The following is a 22541-nucleotide window of genomic DNA, read 5'->3' on the forward strand; positions in this document are numbered from 1 at the left end:
TTGCGATTTCGATTTTTGGCCAATTCGGGGACAATAGGCAGAAAAATACTGGCAAAAAAATATCCATTTATGAGTCTTTTCGTGGGATGAATTCACTGATACTTATCGGAGACCAAGGAGCACCGCGAACGTGCTTCGAAGAATGCAAAGATAGGCCCCTCGATTACAGGGATTATCTTTGTGTAAACCACATTGACAGCATGATGAGAATTAAAACGATGCGACACTGAAAAACTGCCCCAACGAAAAAATTGTACAGCGCACTTCTGACTGCAAATCTGCCATGTTGACACCCTCAAATCGCATGAAACGCTGCTCCATCCACCGAATTCTTCTCATTTAGGCCCTTGGAGAGGACATGCCGTCTCTGGTAAAGGAGGGACTTATTGTGTATTGGGGCATATATGTACGGCTGACTTTAGTGAGGGTTCCTTAGTCTGAAATTGTTTTATGACCTAGGAGTCCGACGTTTTCGGAAAATAAATATACTGCAATGCTGGGTTGCAGTCGCAGTTGCCACTCGAGTCAAAAATAATCTACCAATTTTGTAACAACATTTTACCAAATAGAAAAATCTTATTTTTCAAAATTTTATTTCTATAGATTTCTCAAAATTTTATTACTATAGAAAATTTTGTCAAAAATTTATTTCTATAGTTCTATAAAAAATGTTGTCAAAATTTTATATCTATAGAAAATTTTATCAAAATTTTATTTTTATAGAAAATGTTGTCAAAATTTTATTTCTATAGAAAATTTTGTCAAAATTTTATTTCTATAGAAAATTTTGTCAAAATTTTATTTCTATAGAAAATTTTATCAAAATTTTATTTTTATAGAAAATTTTGTCAAAATTTTATTTCTATAGAAAATTTTGTCAACATTTTATTTCTATAGAAAATTTTGTCAAAATTTTATTTCTATAGAACATTTTGTCAAGATTTTATTTCCATAGAAAATTTTGTCAAAATTTCATTTCTACAGAAAATTTTGTCAAAATTTTATTTGCATAGAAAATTTTGTCAAAATTTTATTTCTATAGAATATTTTATCAAAATTTTATTTCTATAGAAAATTTTATCGAAATTTTATTTCTATAGAAAATTTTGTCAAAATTTAATTCTATAGAAAATTTTGTCAACATTTTATTTTTATAGAAAATTTTCTCAAAAATTTATTTCTATAGCCAATTTTCCAAATTTAGTTGGAGTGGAATATTCTGCTAAAGCTACCAAAACATCAAGAATCGAATAATCTACCATTTTTGGTAGAATTCTACCAAATGTGGCAATCGTGGTTGCAGCCCTTGTATAGGATACCCTGTGTCTGCCCAATTACAAAGAACCGATTACCTTAAAGAATTTTTTACACGAATATATATCCTATAAGTATTAATCCATGATGGGTATCTGCTGCTAGCTCAGGGTTTATATGAATCAGCAACTTATTTTGCGCAGATTTTTCTCCGATTGCGTGAAATTTTCTCTAAAAACTATAGGTTAATCAGCTCTTTGATATATTTGCCGCGTGGGTTTATATCCTCTCCATCAAGTTGATGCCGGATTTACATAATAGAACTTACCCCCACTTGGATGACTTTTTTCCATTGTTTAAAACAGTTTTCTTTTTCATGTCTCCCAATTTTATTTTTTTCTTTCTATGAGTAATATTTAAGCCTAGCATTTCGCTTTGGTTGTCACATTCAAACATAAAAAAATCTTTATTTATCTTTTTTTACACATAAGTAGACGTTTAAGACTTACTTTAAATAATTATAAAAAAAGTATAATTTGTGAGATAATTTTATATTAAAAACTAAAACCAACATAGATATGATTATATATTATATATAAAAAAAAATAGAATAGTTATGTATTAAAAATACACACTTATGAGATGAAAATCATTAAAACAAATATCGAAGAAGAAATACAAAAGCAGAGAGTTGTAACAATTGAGATTATAAACGCAAATATTAACGAAACAAGCATGAAATAAAGCATTTAGTGTGAAAACTTAATGTTGCTTTAAACGCAAAGTAAGCTTTTGAAAACCAAAATCTCCCTACACCTTATCAAAAAATAGTCATCAACTGTCAGATTTACTCATAACAAATGATAAATAATTCCCTACATAAAACAAAATGCATTTTTCCAAAAACAAAAGCAACATTTTGTTTTCGAAAAGTTACATTAATATATAAAAAAGAAATGAATCAATTTTAACGTATTCAACTTTTAGACTTACTTAAAAACGAACATAAAAATGAACACCTCTTGGAGAAAAATAGCAAAATAAAATTCACCGAAAAAATAAACATACACACACACACTCATAAAATATTATAAATCTGTTAATATTTACTGACAAATAATAAAAATTCTAAAACAAATGTAAGAATACAAAAAATAAAAATAAATTCTTCCAAAAATAACCAAATAATTGTGTGTTTTTTTTTAATTTTAACTTTTAGCCAAATGTAAATGAGGTATCAGTTTCCAAAAGCATTTCTTCTAAACGTAAACCTAAACGTTTACGTTTAACATCTATCGATATTACCGATACGGTAACTCGATCTCCAATATTTAGTTTTGAATTTCCCATCTTGCTTACATGTATTAGCCCATCGCATTCAATACCCACATCGACAAAGGCTCCAAAGTGTGTTATATTCGTTACAGCCCCGGTGAGTACATCACATTCGGATAGTTCAGTAATACGTGTGAGACCTTGTTTGAAAAGAGGTTTTTTGTCAAAATCAGTGCGATAATCTTTGAATAATTCACGTTGCAGGGCTTGGAATACAACTTCCAACTGTGGAGAAAAACAAATAAAAAAAAAAAAAATCAAATTAATAATTTTTTTATATCGTATTGGCTAGAACCAGTTTTTGTTTTCCATTAATTCTAGCCATCATTAAATAAAAACTACTACAAAAATTAAAAATAATTTTACTGCTTGTATAATGAAAAAGTAACAAATTTTAAACATTTCGAATCGGCCAGAATCAATATTTGTTTTCTATTAATTTGAGCTACATTTGTCCTAAATATTCAAAAGATCAGCATTAAATAAAAATGACTAAAAAAAATAAAAATAATTTTACTGCTCCTATAAAGAAAAAGTAACAAATTTTAGGGTAACAATTTATCATTCGAGTAAATTCTCGAGTAATCGAAATCCGATGACGGAATCGAATTCCGTGATTAAAAAAATTTAGATTTTGATTAGAAAATGTTCATATCGAAAGCGTTTCGATATCGATATCATATCTAGTCTGTTCCTCAAATTTAGATGGAAATCTTCGGCTATTTGCCGTAGTGCGTCCTAGACTTTAATTAAGAAAAAGTTTCTATAGACCAACGCATGTCTTTAAATGGACTCAAGACTTGACTCTATTCCAAATACTTCATGAGTCAATCTGCTCCAACACATTTTACCCTGTTCCCAAATAGTGTTGTATGTACTAAAACTCATTTACCTCGAAATCTAAATAAAAACTGGATATCAATAACTTACTCTTTCTTTAGGAGTTTTAAATTCTTTTGCCAGTACATCTGTATCATTCGTGCGAACATAGTTTCCAATTTTCTGTATAAACTCAGGTGAGCCAATATCATCTACTTGTAATTTACATTTGGAAATAATTCTGCAATTTAATTGAAAAATTCAAAATATGTACAAGCTGGTAAAAAAAGTGGGACTTACTTTTTGGCTACCGTATAACTCTCAGGATGTACCCATGTACAGTCTAAAAGATTCTCAATGCGACCTCCTAAACTATGGGGATCGATACGTATAAACCTAGATATTTAAATGGTAGACAAGTATGTAGGAATCCAAAAGCAGTTATTTATTTACTTATTTACCCTGCACATTGCACAAATGTCTTTTCTCCAATTGTCTTAACCTGCAATAAATCCTTCCGTGTTCGAAATGGACCATTATCGGCACGATGTTGAAGAATTTTTTCCGCTTTTTTTTCTGACAAACCAGCTATGTGCCTAGTGGGGAAAAAAGAATTTATAATTTTATCTTCTTCATATGGTAAAGAAATAAAAAAAAACTTGCTTCAATACTGTAATACTGGCTGTGTTTATATCCACACCCACATAACTGACACATTCTGATACAACTTCATTCAATGATTCAGTTAAATGTTTTTCATTAATATCGTGCTGGTACATTCCAACACCGATATGGCGTGGTTCAATTTTCACATATTCACTCAATGGATCATTTAAACGTCGAGCAATAGATACAGCGCTAATCTCATTCATATCCATATTGGGGAATTCTTTTTTAGCTATCTCACTACATGAGTATATAGAGGCTCCTTGCTCGGATACAATACTATAGCGTATATGATTGGAATCCAAAATACCCAATTCAAAGAGTTTTGAAAGCCAAAATTCGGTTTCGCGACAAGCGGTTCCATTGCCCAAGGCAATTAAATGACATCTGAAAACAAACATTTCAAGGGAAAAAGGTCCTTTAGATATTTCTCGGCATACTTTAAAATGACTCACTTGTGTCTCTTCAATATTTTGGCTAATCTTTCACCCCATTCCTCAGGATCCGAATTACGTCTATGCGGATATATAACCCCAGTCTCCAATACATCTGCAGTTTCTGAGATTACAGCTATTTTGCACCCATTAGCGAAACCTGGATCTATACCCAATATACGTTCACCCTTTAAAGGTGACATTAATAATAGTTGCTTTAGATTTTTAGCAAATACATCAATTGATGCCTTCTTTGCAGATTCATTGAGATCAGATCTTATTTGACGAGAAATTAAAGGTTGCACTGCAAGAGGTAAGTTGTTTATTATTTTCTTGTAAAATTATCCCCATACAAAATCATATTTGTCCTATTTACTTACATTTCTTGCTATAACATTCCTCAAATGATTTATTGAAAATTTCCAAACGCAAGGGATATTTAACACCATCCTCCACGAAAATCGAACGTATATAACGTTCCAAATCATTGCGTAGATAATCATTAACAATAATTTTGACGGTCAAGAATTTCATTTTCTCTGCTCTATTTATGGCCAAAACTTGATGAGGTTTCAGAAAACGCACATCATTAGAATAATCATAGTACATTTCATATTTGCTAGCATCGTTTTTATTGTTTCCATGACCACCATGATCACCACCACCACTCACTGCTTGGACAGATGTTGAGGGTTTAGGATTTTTCGATGACTTTGAGGATGTCGAAGGTTCTTTAAGTTTAGAAGTTTTCAAGGTAATGCGATGTACCCTTTGTCTGGAAGATATCAAAAATCCTTTCTTTATTGGCCCATATTTATGCATTTATAATACTTACAGCCTTCTAATTTCTTCCAAGACACCAGTATGTTTACTTATGTTATGGGAAATAATGTTACATATACCATTAAACACTTTCTCTTCCGAATCCAAATCGGGATTTTTATAGTCCACAATAGATTTCAAATATACATGGGGTAATTCACCATATAAGATGCGATCTGCATATTCTTCTAAACCCAAAGCCTTTGCCCTGTCGGCTAACGAACCTTTGCTGGCTGGTTTATACGGAGCATACTAACAATTTAAAATTAGTAATAATGAGAATATTTATGGCCTCTTTTCACTTGAAATCACTTACCAAAAATTCCAACTCTTCTGGAGATTTGGCACATAACATTTCTGTGCGTATATCTTCATCAATAACATTTTCCTTCTCCAATGTGGTAACTATTGTTTCTGCTTTTTTACGTAAATTCACAATTTCTGTATAGCAACTCTTAATTTCTCTCAATTGTTCCGGCTGTATGTGGTCGATTAAATCACGTCGATAGCGACAAATAAATGGAATAGTGTTTTCATTCTCGAAAAGATTAACGATATTTTTAGCTGCCCTTGGTTCAATATTAGTAGTTTCAGCCAATAACTCATCGATAGTCCAAATTTTTCGTCTTGCTGTATGGAGAGACATATATTCCTTAAATCTTAATCTTTAAATTAAAGCTTTTCAAACATACCCCAAAAACTACTTCTGCCTTGGATTTTCTGCGGCGGTGGTGGCCTCATTTCACAGCTCTGATCCAGGAATGAATCATCTTGATTGACATTTTCTTCAATAGGCACCGTATGCGTCTGGCCATCTGTTTGATCTTCAATCAAATCGATAGACTCCACTGGATCATTGTCCGAATCCACAGTATTTGGTGGGGTATTTTCGTCAATGGCTTTTTTCCCTGCTCCTGCTTTCTTTGTCGTCCGGGGTTTGCGAGTGGATTTGGCAGCTTCTTTGGATTTGGGAACGGTACGGGGCTTCCTTGCAGTTACTTTCACCGTTCTAGGTCTTTTTTCCGGTGACTCCTCATTGTAAGAATCATCGTCATCATTATCAGATAATTCAATCACTTTTGTAGCCTTTACAGCTGCTTTTCTTTTAGGCCTTACAGACAAAGACATTTGATTTTTAGACTTTGTTTTACACTTTCAAACGCAACTTAAATTCGCCTCCAAAATGCGGTTGGCACTAAAGGATGCCTGTTGACAGTTGAAAGTTAAAATTCCATTGCAACCCATCGGAGCGATTTTAGTTTTTGATTTTTCATTTAATAGGACCAGAGCACGATAAAGTGAAGAAGGTAATGTCACTTTCACAATAATAAGATATTTGTATTCTGTTCAGAAACACACTTTCCTTCGTTCGTAATTTTCAACATTGCCATGTTTTTAAATAAAATCCACAAAACATTGTTTTATTCAAGTATAATTTGAACGGCGTTGGATTGTAATGTAGTGTGTTCACACCATGCTCCAATAATCACTTTTTCTTCTCTTCTTCAATGCATACTAATACTATTAGTGTGCCTTTGACCTTCTTATTCATTCTAAAAAATTTTTTCTTCAAATTTTTATATTTCTAGAAAGTTTTGTCAAAATTTTATGTCTATAGAACGTTTTGTCAAAATTTTATGTCTATAGAAAATTTTGTCCAAATTTTCTTTCTATGGAAGATTTTATCAATATTTTATTGCTATAGAATATTTTGTCCAACTTTTTATTTCTACAGAAAATTTCGTCAAATATTTTATGTCTTTAGAAATTTTTTTTTCAAATTTTTATTTCTATAGCAAATTTTGTCTATGATTTTATTTCTACGGAAAATTTTGTCAAAAATTTTAATTCTATAGAAAATTTTGTCAAAAATTTTATATCTTTATAAAATTTTGTCAAAGTTTATTTCTATAGAAATGTTTGGCAAAATTTTATTTCTATAGAAAATACCCTGTCAATATTTTTTGAATTTGAAGGCACTGCTGAAAATCCCCACCACGTCGAAAACAGTCGTATACGATATCCAAAACTCGTCGCAAAAGTACCGTCACTATTGAGAAGTTGTACCACGCCAAGTTACTTCAAAACAGCATCGTATGAGTGCAATTATTAGGTGCCTTTTTAGATACATTTAGAACGACGCCAATAAGAGCCCCTTGAAACTGTTCGACAAAGTGCATTTTAGCATAACTGTAACAGAATCATTGTGGTAAAGAAAAATACGATTGTTTAGATGTTTATTTGAATAAAAATTTATAAATTATTCTAGGTATAACATTTCTACGAATAAAAACACATTAAACATTGTCTTAACAAAGGGATTATGTTGATTTATAAGATGCACTTCTGCTATATTCGACTGATGCTCCAGCGTCTATCGTTTTTATTCTTGGTGGAGGCAGCGTGTCTGAAAAATATTTGAAAAGCTATCACTTTATTCCATTTGGAAAGTCGAAAATTGTTCATCAATATACCTTTCACAATTATAAGCGTAATAACTATATTTTCGGCACTTCGTTTTCGTTATTATTTAAATAATTTATAATAAGCTAGTTGCGCTTGATGTTTCACAAAATATTAAATGGATCTTGTTACAATAGCAATGGAAAAATACTTTCATGTACATTTCGTACCTTTTGATACGTTTCCCCATCACAGTTGGAAATTGTTGTAGTGTCAAGGTGACCCTGCCAGCATTTCAAAGTTCCATTTCATCTTCATCGCTACCACAGACTCGTAAATGTCACTACAACCATCATACAAAATGTACTTCATACATGTATTTTGCCATCACTAGTTTTACAAAAGCCATTTTATTTTTTGTGAAACGCCAAGCGCAACCAGCTTGTTATATTTTATTTAAATAAAAACGAAAATTAAGTTCTGAAAACATAGATTTTACGCTTAAAATTGTGAAAGGTATATTGGTGAACAATTTTTGATTTTCCAAATGGAATAAAGTGATTGTTTTTCAAATATTTTACAGACACGCTGCCTCCATCGAATAAAAGCACTGGCTGATAGACGCTGAAACATGTAACTCGCTACTTGTAACTCTACCTCATCATTAATGCAAAAAATTATGTTAAATGTGATGTGATAGTGGTATAAATGTTATATTTTTAAGAATTTGTAAATAATTAATCAAATTAATAAATATCTAAACAAACGTGTTTTACTCGACCACAATGATTCTTTTACCACTATCTTAAAATGTGCTTTTTCTGATTATTTGAAGGGTATCTTATTGGCGTCGTTCTAAATTGATCTATAAAGGCACCTAATAATTGCACTCATGCGAAACCTTTTTGTAGTAACTTGGCGTGGTACAACTTCTCAATAGTGACGGCGCTTTTCCGACGAGTTTTTGATATCGTATATGATTGTTTTCGACGTACTGGGGATTCTCAGAAGCGCCCCCAAATTCAAAAAATGTTGGCAGGGGAGTACTATGTTCGGTGTTTTCACCAAAACACTAAACTAAAAGTACAAAAATATGTATGAAGACGATTATATTTTGATCAAGTCTTACCAAATCCCTGCCAACATTTTTTGAATTTGGGGACTCTTTTGAGAATCCCCACTACGTCGAAAACAATCATATACGACATCAAAAACTCGTCGGAAAAGCGCCGTCACTATTGAGAAGTTGTACCACGCCAAGTTACTACAAAAATGTTTCGCATGAGTGCAATTATTAGGTGCCTTTATAGATCAATTTAGAACGACGCCAATAAGGGACCCTCCAAACAATCAGAAAAAGTGAATTTTAAGATAGTTGTAAAAGAATCATTGTGGTCGAGTAAAACACGTTTGTTTAGATATTTATTAATTTGATTAAACATTTACAAATTCTTCAAAATATAACATTTATACCACTATCACATTACATTTAACATAATTTTTGGCATTAATGATGATGTTGAGTTACAAGTAGCGAGTTACATGTTGCTGCGTCTATCAACAAGTGTTTTTATTCCATGGAGGCAGCGTGTCTGTAAAATATCTGAAAAACAATCACTTTATTCCATTTGGAAAATCACCAAATTGTTCACCAATATACCTTTCACAATTTTAAGCGTATAATCTATGTTTTCAGAACTTTATTTTCGTTTTTATTTAATTAAAATGTAACAAGCTGGTTGCGCTTGGCGTTTCACAAAAAAAATGGCTTTTTTAACAGTAGGGATGGCAAATTACTTGCATGTACTTTTTGATGTACCTTTTCATGATGGTTGAAGTGACATTTACGAGTCTGTGGTAACGATGAGGTTGAAATGGAACTTTGAAATGCTGGCAGGGATAATGGATGGAAAAGATCCAAGGAATTGATTGCAAATAATTTTATATTTCTATATTAATTAATTAAAAAAAAAAGTAACCGTGAAAACAAGCTGGTTTTCAGCTTGAAAACTGAACTAGTACCCAGCTTCTCATACGAGTTTGTGGTAGCGATGAAGATGAAAGGTAAGTACTATGTTCGCTTTTCGCGTTGAAAATTTGGTTTGTGGTTACTTTATTAAAACAGTTCAATATAAAGCAGATAAATTAGCTCAATTGATGCGCTGCTTCTTGTTTCTCTAGATTTCGACAAGACAAGAATAAGTTTGTTTTCATTTATAATTTTGATTATTTGAGGAAAAGTAATCGCGAAAATAAAGTGGTTTTCAACTCGAAAACCGAACATAGTACCCACCTTATAATACAACAAAATATGTGTGTCTGAACGACCCATAATTTTTATTAATGATGGGTTGACTTCGCAAATTAGGTAGGGCCTTTCTTGTGCTGTTGATAAACGTAAACAATCAACAGCTGATATCCTTAATTTAGTATTTTTATTGTTATTTAGCTAGGTACCAAGGATCTTGGTAATATTGTAATAAGTCCTTCAAAGATGGCTTTAATAAGAATAGCCTTAACTCAATTAAACAGAACTAGTTCCAATATTCGATGTTATAGTACAAAAGATATTAGAAACATTGGCATATTAGCTCATATAGATGCCGGTATGTAAATTATTGACTATAAGTTAGGTTATAGCGGGTGATACCAATTCGTGGAAACTAATTAGTATCCATATTGTGACCATATTGGTCACGATTCCTCACGATTTATATTTTTATTATTATCTAAATAAAAAGGTAAAACAACAACCACCGAGCGTATGTTGTTCTATTCCGGTAAAACACGATCATTAGGTGAAGTACATCGCGGAAATACAGTAACTGATTACTTAACCCAAGAAAGAGAACGTGGAATAACAATATGTAGTAGTGCTGTGACATTTCCATGGAATGACAAAAAGTAAGCAGTAAACTGAACATTCTCTTGTAATTATATTTAATTAGGTTTCTTTTATTATAAGGATTAATCTTTTGGATACACCTGGCCATATTGATTTTACAATGGAAGTTGAACAATCTCTATACGCTGTTGATGGTGTTGTGGTAGTCTTAGATGCTACAGCTGGTGTTGAGGCTCAAACCGTTACTGTTTGGTCGCAAGCAGATAAACATCGGCTACCAAAAATTAGCTTCATAAATAAAATGGACAGACCAGATGCAGACTTTGACAAGTGTGTGACGGAATTACAAACGAAATTGGATGCAAAACCAATATGCGTTCAATATCCACAAAAGGATGCGAAAGGAAATTTGTGTGAGTATGATTAAAGTACATGTCTAAAATTAATTTGGTTATCTTACCATAAATAAAATATATCATTTTTCTATATTTATTATCATAATCATAAAATTTAAAATAACATCCTTAGGACATTTGGATACATAATAATGTTGTATTATTTTTTTTTTTCAGCTATTTTCGACATCATTCGTTTGGAGCAGATTTCTTGGAATTCACAAAGTTTGGGTCGCACATACCAATCAATTCCAGTAACTGATGAAAATATACTCTTAGATCTACAAGAGAAAAGAAATAACTTGATTGATCAACTATGCAGTGTAGATGACAACCTAGCTGACATCGTTATTACTAATGAAGGCTTTGAGAAAATCACAAATGAGTTAATATACACTGCCTTGCGGAAAGCAACTTGTCAACAAAAATTCGTTCCTGTAACATTGGGATCTGCCTATAAAAATGTTGGTGTACAAACATTAATGGACGCTGTTATCAACTATCTACCTCATCCACAGGAACGTAATGAAATTTATGATTGTTTTGAGTAAGTCTACTTGGAAGCTGTAAGTTTGCTAACACTTATTCACAGTAAAAATTCGTTATTAGAGACGATTTTGTGGGGAAAGTTTTTAAAATTGTCCATGACAAGCAAAGAGGGCCTTTAACCTTGGTACGTGTACTGAGGGGTGATCTCAAGAAGAGCATGCGTATTACATCAACCAGGGGGCAGGCGGAGGTTATAGGAAAAATGTATGAACCTTTAGCCGATGAATATCGAGAGATACAGTCAGTGCAGGCAGGAGATGTAGCCATATGTTCCGGGTTAAAGGTAAACATTTGAAATTAAAACACGTTTTCATTATAAGCTGGAAAATGTTATAAAGTTCTTTTTGAAGATTATTATTTTTTTATAATTTTTTAATCCTCCGTTTAAATCAAAATTTGAGAGATAACATAAAATTACAAAATTAATATAAACGTTGTCAAAATATTTTTAATTTTTTGTTTATTTTCTATTTATTTGGAGTAAAGAAATATTTCAAGTCTTTAGGGCAAATGAAAAAAAAAACTATAGCAAAAATTATAATATTTTTAGCTTATAATAAAAATTAATTTAAGTGGAAATTGTTTCATAATATTATATTTTTTAGCATACTGTCACAGGAGATCTACTTGTTACCAGTGCTACATCTTTAAAAAATGCCCAAAAACGTTTACAAAAATCCTTAAATAAGAAAACCAATGGCCAACAACTAGATGAATCCGATGACGATATACAAATTGATCTTATCAACGAAATATTTTCTCTTGAGCCACAAATACCAGATGCGGTATATTTTTGTTCTATTGAACCACCAAGTGTGTCCTATCAAAATGCTATGGAATTGGCCTTAAAACAATTACAAAGAGAAGATCCCAGTTTAAGAGTTACATTTGATCCTGTCACTGGTCAAACTGTACTAGGTGGCATGGGTGAATTGCATATGGACATAATAAAATCTCGAATTCTTACTGAATATAAAATCGAAGTAGATTTGGGTCCTCTACAAATTGCCTATAAAGAGACCATTGAGGAGAATGCCAAAAAAACATTATCCATAGAGAAAGAAATTGCTGGATCCAAACAAAGTGTAACAATAACTTTGGAGCTAGTTAAAGATGGCAAGGATCTATTCAGTTTGGATAAGTCGGCGGAAAATGTTAACAATTTACAAGCTCTAAGACCTCGAACTTTACAAGTTATACGAAAAGGTTGTATAGCGGCTTTAGAAAGGGGACCCAAAGTAGGCGGTCAAGTTGTAGAAACACAAATACGATTACACAATATTACAATAGGCCGCGGTACAGCGGATTCTTTTATAATGGCTGCTGCTGGTCAGTGTGTTCAAAAGGTAATATCCCAAAATATTCTCGTGAAAAAAAGAAAATAATAATTTTATATATTTTAACAGATTTTAACAGAAAATTGCACAAGACTATTGGAACCTATAATGTCTTTGCAAATTGTTGTATCCAGTGATAGGGTATCAAATATTCTGGCCGACTTAGGAAGAAGAAGATCTACAATCAATGATGTTATACCTAAAGGCGATAGAAACAAATTGATCCTTGTTAATGCTCCTTTAGCCGAGCTATCAAACTATTCGAGTATATTGAGAACAATAAGTTCTGGTACAGCCAGTATGACAATGCAACCATCCGGTTTTCTAATAATGAATCCGAACGATGAAGAGCTTGCGATACGTAGAGCACATGGGTTTGAGTAGGAATTTTAATGAATAGCTGTGTGATTGTTTGACAAAAGTTGTTTATATATTTTTAAGTTATTTTCACTGGCATTTTAAGCTCGTGTTTTCAAATACAAAAAAATAATAAAAATCATCTAATTATGATTTTCTTACTACAAATAATCATCCCATCTCTATAATGACACACATCACCTTGCTGTGCCAAAGCTACCCCTTTCACTACAAAATTATTCCGGACCCTTCCGAGTCACAGGGATCCTCGGTCTGTATAGAGATTAAAAATTAGTCTAGTAACTCTCTGTTGAAATTCGATAAAAAAATATATGGAAATGGATATGGAGCTACAGCTACAGCTACAGAATTTTGCAAGACACAATGACATCTCCTTATTCAAATTAAGAGGGTATATCAAAATGGCCATACTTATCGTAGAGAAAATACAATTAATTTATCTTAAAATGAATTAACACATACATAAAACTTAACAATAAGTAAATATTTTAAGTTAAAATTTATTCAACTTCAGATTTTTCTGAAAATCAATTTCAATGGAGTATTGACATTGACTAACGAAAAAATTGAAATGTCCACTTAGAATGGAAAGGTAAATTTGATGTAGATGTTTACAACTTAAGAAATCGACGAAAATCAAAAATTTTATTTTTTTTTTTAATTTTGAAAAAGGCCTTTTCGTACTTATTATTATTCCTATTATATGGCTTCTAATACTTTGTTCTGGTAAATAATTTGCTTGTCAAACACAAAAAACCTAGTAACACTGTCATAACTTATCTAGAAAAAAAATGAAATAATTTCTATTCAGAGTAAAACTTTACCTAAAAAAACACACACGTACATACACCTCAATATATTTTGTAAAAGATTTTCTCTATCACTTTCTCCGCCTGTACTACGTTTGCGTGTGAAAAATTGCAAGTTTTAGCTTAAACCCTTACTCATCTTAAGAAGTGAATTGAATCAATAAAACTAATGGCATTTTCAACACAAAAGGATTTTTTCCATATACCATTCTTGAGTGAATCCGTGGAATATGAATGTCAACCGGCATGTGTGAAGCTTAAGAGCTATGAGTCAAGCATTGATTATCGTTCTTGGTCCAGCAATAAGAAGAAACAATCAAAATTTTTAAGTGATTTGATAACATGCCAATTACCGGTAAGTAACAATATACTTAGATACAATAAGTGTAATATAAATTGGGCCAATGAATCATATACACTCTAGTTTTATAATTGTACACTCCCCCACAGACCATAAGGCAAAGATCCACGACGTTCTAACTATTTGCATATGTTGAAATATTTCTAAACCCTGCTGAAAAGGGGAAAATTATTAACAAATTTCATCAAATTTAGTTGAAATTTAGTACATTGGGCTAGTTTATGGCCGTTAACAACCATACCTAACTAGGTACATATCGGTCTATACTTATATAGCCTTCAGATAAATCGAAACCCAATCACACAAAACTTGGTCAATATCGGTTCATATTTATATATATATATAGCCCCCATATAAAGCGAGCCCTATATTTTAATTGTGGCTCTCTAATTACCGCGCAAAAATTCCATATCGGTTCGTAATTATTTGTAGACTTACCTATATATCCCATTTTTGTCTAATATATAACACGTATGGACTAACTTAAAATTTAGAAGCCGATGTTAAGAAGTTTTAAGATACCTTGTCATCGGTAAGTATTACCACAACCCAAGTATTTCGATTGTGGATGACAGTCTTTCGTAGAAATTTCTACGCAATCCATGGTGGAGGGGATTTTATATCAGGCAAATTGTAGAAGTACACCCAAAGAAATTTGTTAGTAGATACAGCAGAAAAGTCTTTTAAATAGCAAAAATTTTTCCAAAATTAAAAAACAAACTCCTAACTCGTTTTTTAATTTGATATTTTATATAGAGTGAAGATATCAGAGATAGCAGCAAACGTACTTTAAACACCCGTTCAGGTAATGTAGTGGATCCAACGACAAACAGGGATGATTCGTCTTCTCCTCGAAACGAGAATACATTTCGCACCCATGGTAGAACGATCGGAGAATCATCACAAAGTGGCGTCATTAGTTCAAGCCCCAAAGACAAATCTAGCCATAAGAAGATGGAACACACATTTGATGGCATGGCAGCTGGTGATAGTTTATTAGAATGTGCAAATATCCATTTAGCAGACTATCAAAAAATTATGAATGTTAAAAGTTCTTTGGAAAAACAGCTAACAGTGTCAAATGAACGCCTTAACATGGCCAAGGAAGAAAACAATAAAATCAAAGAAATACTTAACTCGAAACTCGATTCAAATACCAACAAGGATTTCTATAATAAAATTCAAAAACTTATTGCTGCAGGAAAATTAACCAAAACCGAAGAAAATGAACTCTTACAAATCCATAAGAAAATTGAAAATATTCTCGTAGCCAATGACACTGTAAAAGCTGAAAATAATTATGTGAAACGTTTGATAGAAAAGCTTTCTGCTCGAGTAACTATTGATCAAATCCAAACGGAAAATGAAACATCAATCGATGTAAAATATTTACAAAATACAATCAATAAACTGCGTAAAGAATGTTTATTGTTAAGGAATATAGAGGAAGATTATCATAGGATAAAACAAGGTCAACCAAATTACGATATTGCAGATCAAGATGTGAAAAACATCAAAATGATTATAGAAGAACGCAATAGATTACGTGAAAAATGTAATTCCTTAAAGGATGTAAAGAAAAACTTAGACGTCTTGAAGAATAAAAATCAAAAATTGGATGCCATCAATGAAGAGATTCGTAGTAATTTAACTGAGCAATCCAGTTACATTAAAACCATGGAATGTGAAATGCAAGACATGGAACGATGCTATCAAGAACAATTGCAGATAGCTTGTAATAGGGAGCAAAGTTTAAGAGTAAGTAAACAAATTGTTTCATTGATAAAAATAAAAAAGAACCGCGAAAATAGACTGATTTTAGCTTTGAAACCCCAAAAGTGTAAAATCTGATTGAAAAGCGTACGTGGTAAGGCCCTACTACGACAAAACATATACGAGGCTAATAATCGATTCTATAATTTCGGTGATTGAATTAAGATTTAAACAAAATTTCTTAATTTCCTAAATACCAACCACTCAAGACTATTTTCTCTCCCCTTTACAGAATAAATTGGAAGATCTCAATGATGAAATAATTCACCTGAAGTGTCAATCACAGAAATTTGAAATGTTGCAAAAAGAAAACGCATGTTTGCGTAATGAGATATCAAAACGTGATAGAGAAATATATGAATATGATTGTCAGTATCGACAACTGATGGTGAGTACACATAAAAAGAAAAATAAAATGTAATACTTTTCACTAAAACAAAATACCAATTACAAAGCACTTGAAGTTCAAAATAAAACGCTTTAAAGATATGTATTATCGCTATGAGCCAGAATCTATCATGAATGACAAGGAAGTTGATCAACATCTCATTGAGCTTGATAATAAAGAGTGAGTTCGAGGTAAAAGTGATTTTACACCATTCCTGTTTCGGAAAATTTTGTATTAAAAAAAATAATTATGAGATTAGAGATTGTCTTTAATTTTTCTTCAACAATATTATAAAATAAAAATAAATGTCAAAAATCTAAATACATCCAGTGAAAAGTTCTGGTTATGATTTATTCACATGTCGGTACTCAACATAGCTATTTGTAAAAAAAAAACATAATGTTCGACAAAATTTCTTAACCCTAGACAGTTATCCTTCGTCAAAATGAGGACACGGGATGGGGAAACGATAAATTAATTAAACACAAATTGAATAAGAAAATAAACTCCAGTTTGGTTCTCATTTTTGCTCACGATGCAAATTATAGCGTCTCGAAATAAGCCGTAGTCAAAATGACGAAGGATGACGTTAGTGTACAAAAAATAAGGATGACTTTCCAGGGTTAATAAGTATTTAGTCTTACCGCCGGGTGTCACAAGAGCTCTATACCATCGGTTTGTACATTCTCGCAAATCACCACTGTCGAAATTACAGCTTAATTGGAATCTTATTTTTGTTTTACCAAACTTGTGGAAGCGGGAGTAATATCGCTCATCCATCGAGTTGAATTGACACCCCGAGAGTATAAGTTTTGTCTTTGCAGAATTTACCATTCTACCCCGTTCCATTTTCCATTCATTTGGAGATTCATTTTCTAAGGAAAGAAAAATTCGAAGTATGTGCCACTGTGCACATACTTTTCAATTTTAGCTTGACCTAAAATGTCTAAAATCTCGTTTTAGTTGCTGTATCCTTCGATCTACATTTAAAGTTGAGATTATATTTATTATTACTACTAGCAATTAGTGACACAAATACTTTGAGTGTACATACAAATCGGAATCATTTTTTCAACCTAACCTAACATTTTAGTTTGTACATACAATCCGGACTCTTTTGTTCAACCTAACCTCAACTTGTTTAACAGAAAGTAGGTATTGTTCTGGCGGCTTTGTACTATTTAAACTATTTTCTTTGAGTGTAATCATTAATTTATTTCAATTAATACACTTTTACTTATTTAAAAACTTACTGTATACAGTTTATTATTATTCTACTCCTCTACTTTACAAGGATGTTGTTGAGGAATTACAAAGTTTAAAATTACAATGTTTGCAAGATAAGAACACACAAACTTTTAAAAATGAAATGGATGATTTAGCCTATTTCACATGTGCAACACTTGAAGAAATTACAAAAGAGCTAAAGAAACGAGGGTGCACCAATAGTCTAGGAAACTTAGAAAACTATGATAATAACATGACAGCTGGATCCAGAGATCCAGAAGTATGTAAAACATGTTGCGAAGCTTTGCAACGCCTCCAAGAACTTGAGGACGAAAAGGAAAGACTTCGAAATGAAAATATCCAAATGAAAGAAATAATCAAAGATGGCGAGGACAAAATGACGCAAATGTTAAATAAAATCGAGCATATGGATAGAGAATTAATTAAAAATGCAGATGAATTAAGGCGATCCTCAAACGAAATGGCCGAAACAAAAAAACTCGTTGAAGATATCAGCAATATACACATTAAAAACCAGCAATTATCAAATGCAGTTGACGCTATAAATTCACGAGATGATGAAAAAATCATTGATGATCTGCGACGTCAGTTGGAGGATGAAATGACGAAATTGAAAAAAAGTCAACAAGAAAATATTAGTCTTACAAAACAAGCTGCCGAGAAAGAAAATGAATTGAAATCTCTAAAAGAACTCAATAATAAACTGCAAAAGGACATTAGTATCCTACAATTGGACCACAAAAGCAAAGGAACTGAACTATTTGCGAAAGGTAATAAAAATGAAAATGATCATGATCATATTGATCATCAGAATATAACAAATGACACTAAGGCTATTTTTAAAAATGAAGATTATTCTAAGAATAAGAATAATACAAATCTAGAATTTATTCAAAAAGATTTAAATACTATTACAAATAAGACATTAATTAAATATAAGCAAATTTCGGAGGAAGAAGATACATTTTCTATAAACGAAGTTCCACAAAATCCACAGAATAGTTTAATTGATATTCCTACCGCAAGTGAAAATATATCTTTAGACCCGAATACTCAGGGTTGTCATGAAAAACCAAAGCCCTTTCCTACAATTATATCAAAAAGGAGGGATCGCACTACTTTTGATGCTTTTGTTGTTAAAAGTTCTGAAAAACTAAGATCTAATTTTACCACCACTGGTGTAGGTTTCGAAACAGATGTTGCAAAAATACTAATGGAATTTATGCGTGAATACAATATGTGTAGCAATCGATCTTGCTGCTGTTCCCGTTCGATCAATAGCAAGAGTAAATTCTTATCAATTTGTCACAAATTGTATCATAATGGTATCAAGTCATTGGCATTTGCTGAATTGGCCTATATGCATAGGAAAATCTATAAACAGGCGGAAGAGATACAGCCTGGATGTTTACTGAACATGACTGTGCAAGAACGAAAGGAAGAAATTCTTGGAATTTTGAATATAAATCTGAACGCAACATTACCTTATAGTACTAAAAGCGAAATAGATGTAAAGCCAGTGGAAATATTACAAAAATGTTGTTCGTGCAAACAAGAATTGTGTTGCACTAAATCGGAGGAAATGCTCAAGGATAAAGGTAAATATGTGGATGTTACATATTTATTTCTGGTAGAGTTTTATATAACATGTGATACGTGGTCAAATAGCATGTTCGTATTCGAAGCGAAATTCAATTTAATTTTCTGGCAAACTTTTTAAGGAATTTATTTGAGAACACAAATTATAAATTGTTCTGTAGCCAATAATTAGGGTTTTAAATGGAAATTTTAATACCAACATTATACCTATATTCATTCTTCAAATCAAAGCTTCGAAAAAGCTTTGAACTATTTTCAAATAGGGTTTGTAATAATTTATTCTCTAATGGGACAAATGCGCTATTATTGGTCCTACTAGCTTATTATATTGTCTTAAATAAATAAAAATAAATGTATGTTAGGGGAGGCGAGTGGTATCCAGGGGGGTTACTATGTAACTCGATTCGAAAGTTTGAACAACTCGAAAGTTGTATTCGATCCGAATTTATAGTCTTACCATGTAAGAGTTTTGAATCGAGTGAAAAGTGCTGACACTATTTCTTAACATTTTTGGCAGTACTTTCGAATGTTTTATTCAGAAATGTCAAAACAATTAAAATAAAAAGTAAATAATATTTGTGCGTTACAAAAATAGATTCGGTTGCCCTTTGGATGGAAAATGAAGATGAGCCATAGCCCAATCTCTAAGAAATCAAATAAAAAACAATCTATAACATAGTAATTCATTTATTTAGTAATTCATAGGTTTAAAAAGTAATAAAAAACTTAAATATTAGACAACAGTAGATTATATGTTATTGATGGCGGTTTCTTTCAATTTCTAACATATCTCTCTTTAATTCGATTTTTTCGCCGTTTGGCCTTAAGATGGGTCTTGTGATCTGCCCAAACCTAAAAAGAAATAATTAATTTCAATTTATGGGCAAACTATCAATTGCATACCTTTTTCAAACTGACCACTTCCCGCATTGGGGGACCCGCTGCATTTAGCTCTTCTGTCAATCGAGACCATGAATTATTGGTGGCTTGTTTGGCTTCCGGAGCTTTGATGTAACCTTTAGCCAACTGCGGATGCTCCTTCATAAAATTTAGCATGATCTCAAACTGTAGTTTGGTATTTACATTTTTTGTTGGATTTTCCCTATTAAAAAAACATTTTTATAAATATTAATCTACTGATATATATATAAATTTAAAAAATACTTGCATTTTTATGCGTTTGGTGTCAATATTTAATATTTTAATTTTTTTCCGTTAACATAATATCAAACGAGTACAAATGTTTACTTTCGAGCGACTTTGACATCTAAATTCGAAGTACATAGTGATGCACATACGAAAGTAGAGTATGAGTATCCGATAATCGGATGTGGCAACTCGAATGTAGCAAATGTATTTGCGAATTCGAGTTAGTTGGTAGGAAAAATCCGTTTTCGTAATATTTAACTTTCGAATCGAGTTACATAGTAACCCCCCAGTTTATTATAGTTTTTCGTTTAAATCATGGTATTATTTTAAAATATCGGCAGCATTTACCAAAAATATTGTATTAGCAGTGTATAATGGTAATGCTTAAGTAAAATTGTTCTGTGCGTTTAGCAAAAAATTTCAAATTAGCGGAAGGAAAATGTTTACACATTTTGTTTTTGTAGAAGTGGTACTACCTGTCTTTTTTCATATCGAGCTAACATAAGGGTTATTCACGTACATTTCCAGAAAAAAACTTCAAAACAAGTTAAGCTTGCCATGTGTTTGATATAAAATCCCCAAAAAGTCGTCAAAGAAAAATTAGATTATGAACGGCACAATTTTATTTACCAAACGAAATTATAAATTCTTAATGGATAAATTACTGAAATAGTAATAATTGTTTGCTTTAGCGATTAATACTGCTTTTATGTTATTTTGAAAAATAAATAAAACAATAAAAAGCTATCGTGAATAGAATAAACGTTACTTTATAAAAATTCAATCTGACATTAACGGCGACTTTTGCCTTTGATGGACTGTTTTGGATTGACCAACTATAAACCCATAATTATTGACCATTTGTCACATGTTGTATGTCTCTAGTTCAACGCTTGCATTCGTGTAACCATATTTAATAATTTATTTTGAAACATAGTTATTGAACTTTCTAAAGAAATTGAAACTACTCGAGAATTATTGGACACTATGAAAGAGGCGTTTAATGGTTCTCAGGAAGAGTTAATTGATTCTAGTGAAGTGGATAAGTGAGTAAAAACTGTATATCATATTCTTTTACATAACCAATGTTTTACATTTTTTCGTCATAGCTCAACGTATCGTGCCATTTCTCCAATTCAGAAAGTCAGCACCAAGCAACTAAAAAAAGTGAAGCCAAGACTTTTGAAAAATGCCAATGTGTATAGGGGTTAATTACTTGCGTATGAAATACCTGCATTTCTTTTTATATTTAATCTCAAGACAATTGATGTTCACTTTCATTTATCGTGGACTTTGGATTTCAATTTAGGATTTATTGAATTTTATTTTGCCAAATGGGCAAAATGTTTTTCAAAACTGAATTGAAAAACAAATATACATGAGGAAATGATAAATTTCAGCCGAATTTATAGCCGAAAATGTGACATTGCATTCGAAGGAAATTATTCATTTCGTTTATTAAGGATATCAATATCTGGATTGTTTTTAAAAGAATTTTTTGTGTCGTAGTTGATTTAATTATATGTAGATATGTACACATACTTGCATTTCATATTCGTATAATTTTGTAATAAAAACAGTAAAATAATCATGAATAATGGAAATCTGGAATTTATGTTTGCTCAGTGGAAAAGTTTTTACACATTTTTTAGATGTAGACAACCTAATGAACCTTAATTTTGAAGTACAGATATGTACCTCAAGGCAAACCGTACCGATGCAATGTTACTATTATTAATGTGACTCATTAAAATTCGAGGATCGAGGACCACCGCGAATATAATTCTCCAAATGATGATGCAGTTTGCATACCACTATCAACATATGATTAATTTAAATACATTGTATTTGTGGTAATTACAAAATTTTGTAGATGGGAATGAAATCAAAATTTGAAATTTTGTTAGGCATTATGCATAATTTGTCAGTTTTGATAAAGAACTGGCAACACTGCTTGGCTCATGACAGGAATGCTCT

At 31.7% G+C, this 22541-nt stretch overlaps 3 protein-coding genes and 2 long non-coding RNA genes across 6 annotated transcripts; 2 read left to right on the plus strand and 3 right to left on the minus strand.

The window, feature by feature from the left end:
* Window positions 1-2335: 2335 nt before the first annotated feature.
* On the minus strand, window positions 2336-6563 carry LOC142220420 (uncharacterized protein YdcI). Its single transcript, XM_075289555.1, has 10 exons — window positions 6023-6563; window positions 5647-5960; window positions 5344-5582; window positions 4889-5283; window positions 4530-4812; window positions 4072-4461; window positions 3870-4004; window positions 3709-3804; window positions 3520-3649; window positions 2336-2814 (listed from the first exon to the last, which is right to left on the minus strand). Exons 1-10 carry the CDS (start codon window positions 6456-6458, stop codon window positions 2470-2472), a joined length of 2763 nt encoding a protein of 920 aa, XP_075145670.1. The 5' UTR covers window positions 6459-6563; the 3' UTR covers window positions 2336-2469.
* Window positions 6564-9122: 2559 nt separating this feature from the next.
* Window positions 9123-9729, minus strand: LOC142237762 (uncharacterized). Its single transcript, XR_012722568.1, has 2 exons — window positions 9394-9729; window positions 9123-9336 (listed from the first exon to the last, which is right to left on the minus strand). It is a non-coding gene; the product is annotated as an uncharacterized LOC142237762 (long non-coding RNA).
* A 428-nt stretch (window positions 9730-10157) lies between these two features.
* mRRF2 (mitochondrial ribosome recycling factor 2) lies at window positions 10158-13387 on the plus strand. The gene is made up of 7 exons (XM_075289559.1): window positions 10158-10339; window positions 10475-10637; window positions 10699-10991; window positions 11151-11520; window positions 11583-11805; window positions 12128-12868; window positions 12929-13387. The coding sequence occupies exons 1-7, from the start codon at window positions 10228-10230 to the stop codon at window positions 13241-13243; spliced, it is 2217 nt and encodes a 738-aa protein (XP_075145674.1). The 5' UTR covers window positions 10158-10227; the 3' UTR covers window positions 13244-13387.
* LOC142220423 (uncharacterized) lies at window positions 11045-14980 on the minus strand. The gene is made up of 2 exons (XR_012717871.1): window positions 14846-14980; window positions 11045-11254 (listed from the first exon to the last, which is right to left on the minus strand). It is a non-coding gene; the product is annotated as an uncharacterized LOC142220423 (long non-coding RNA).
* On the plus strand, window positions 13959-22168 carry LOC142220421 (uncharacterized). 2 transcript variants are annotated; one of them, XM_075289558.1, is made up of 7 exons: window positions 13964-14401; window positions 15164-16165; window positions 16413-16568; window positions 17863-18586; window positions 19001-19414; window positions 21502-21610; window positions 21674-22168. In XM_075289558.1, the coding sequence occupies exons 1-7, from the start codon at window positions 14216-14218 to the stop codon at window positions 21774-21776; spliced, it is 2694 nt and encodes an 897-aa protein (XP_075145673.1). In that variant the 5' UTR covers window positions 13964-14215; the 3' UTR covers window positions 21777-22168. The 2 variants fall into 2 exon arrangements, with proteins under 2 accessions (XP_075145672.1, XP_075145673.1); XM_075289557.1 differs by having other exon boundaries at window positions 13959-14401; window positions 17863-19414.
* Window positions 22169-22541: the final 373 nt, after the last annotated feature.

The sequence above is a fragment of the Haematobia irritans genome, chromosome 1 (assembly GCF_050003625.1).
Source record: "Haematobia irritans isolate KBUSLIRL chromosome 1, ASM5000362v1, whole genome shotgun sequence".
Classification (NCBI taxonomy): domain Eukaryota; kingdom Metazoa; phylum Arthropoda; class Insecta; order Diptera; family Muscidae; genus Haematobia; species Haematobia irritans.

Excerpts from the sequence above, each read along its gene's own strand:
- LOC142220420 (XM_075289555.1), bottom strand. The coding sequence starts at position 6,458 with ATGTCTTTGTCTGTAAGGCCTAAAAGAAAAGCAGCTGTAAAGGCTACA. Across the intron at positions 4,462-4,529 it reads AAAATATTGAAGAGACACAA|ATGTCATTTAATTGCCTTGG; the intron begins GTGAGTCATTTT and ends GTTTGTTTTCAG. Across the intron at positions 2,815-3,519 it reads TTAAAACTCCTAAAGAAAGA|TTGGAAGTTGTATTCCAAGC; the intron begins GTAAGTTATTGA and ends TTTTCTCCACAG.
- LOC142220421 (XM_075289557.1), top strand. The coding sequence starts at position 14,216 with ATGGCATTTTCAACACAAAAGGATTTTTTCCATATACCATTCTTGAGT. Across the intron at positions 14,402-15,163 it reads TGATAACATGCCAATTACCG|AGTGAAGATATCAGAGATAG; the intron begins GTAAGTAACAAT and ends TATTTTATATAG. Across the intron at positions 16,166-16,412 it reads ATAGGGAGCAAAGTTTAAGA|AATAAATTGGAAGATCTCAA; the intron begins GTAAGTAAACAA and ends TCCCCTTTACAG.
- mRRF2 (XM_075289559.1), top strand. The coding sequence starts at position 10,228 with ATGGCTTTAATAAGAATAGCCTTAACTCAATTAAACAGAACTAGTTCC. Across the intron at positions 10,340-10,474 it reads ATTAGCTCATATAGATGCCG|GTAAAACAACAACCACCGAG; the intron begins GTATGTAAATTA and ends CTAAATAAAAAG. Across the intron at positions 10,638-10,698 it reads TTTCCATGGAATGACAAAAA|GATTAATCTTTTGGATACAC; the intron begins GTAAGCAGTAAA and ends TTTTATTATAAG.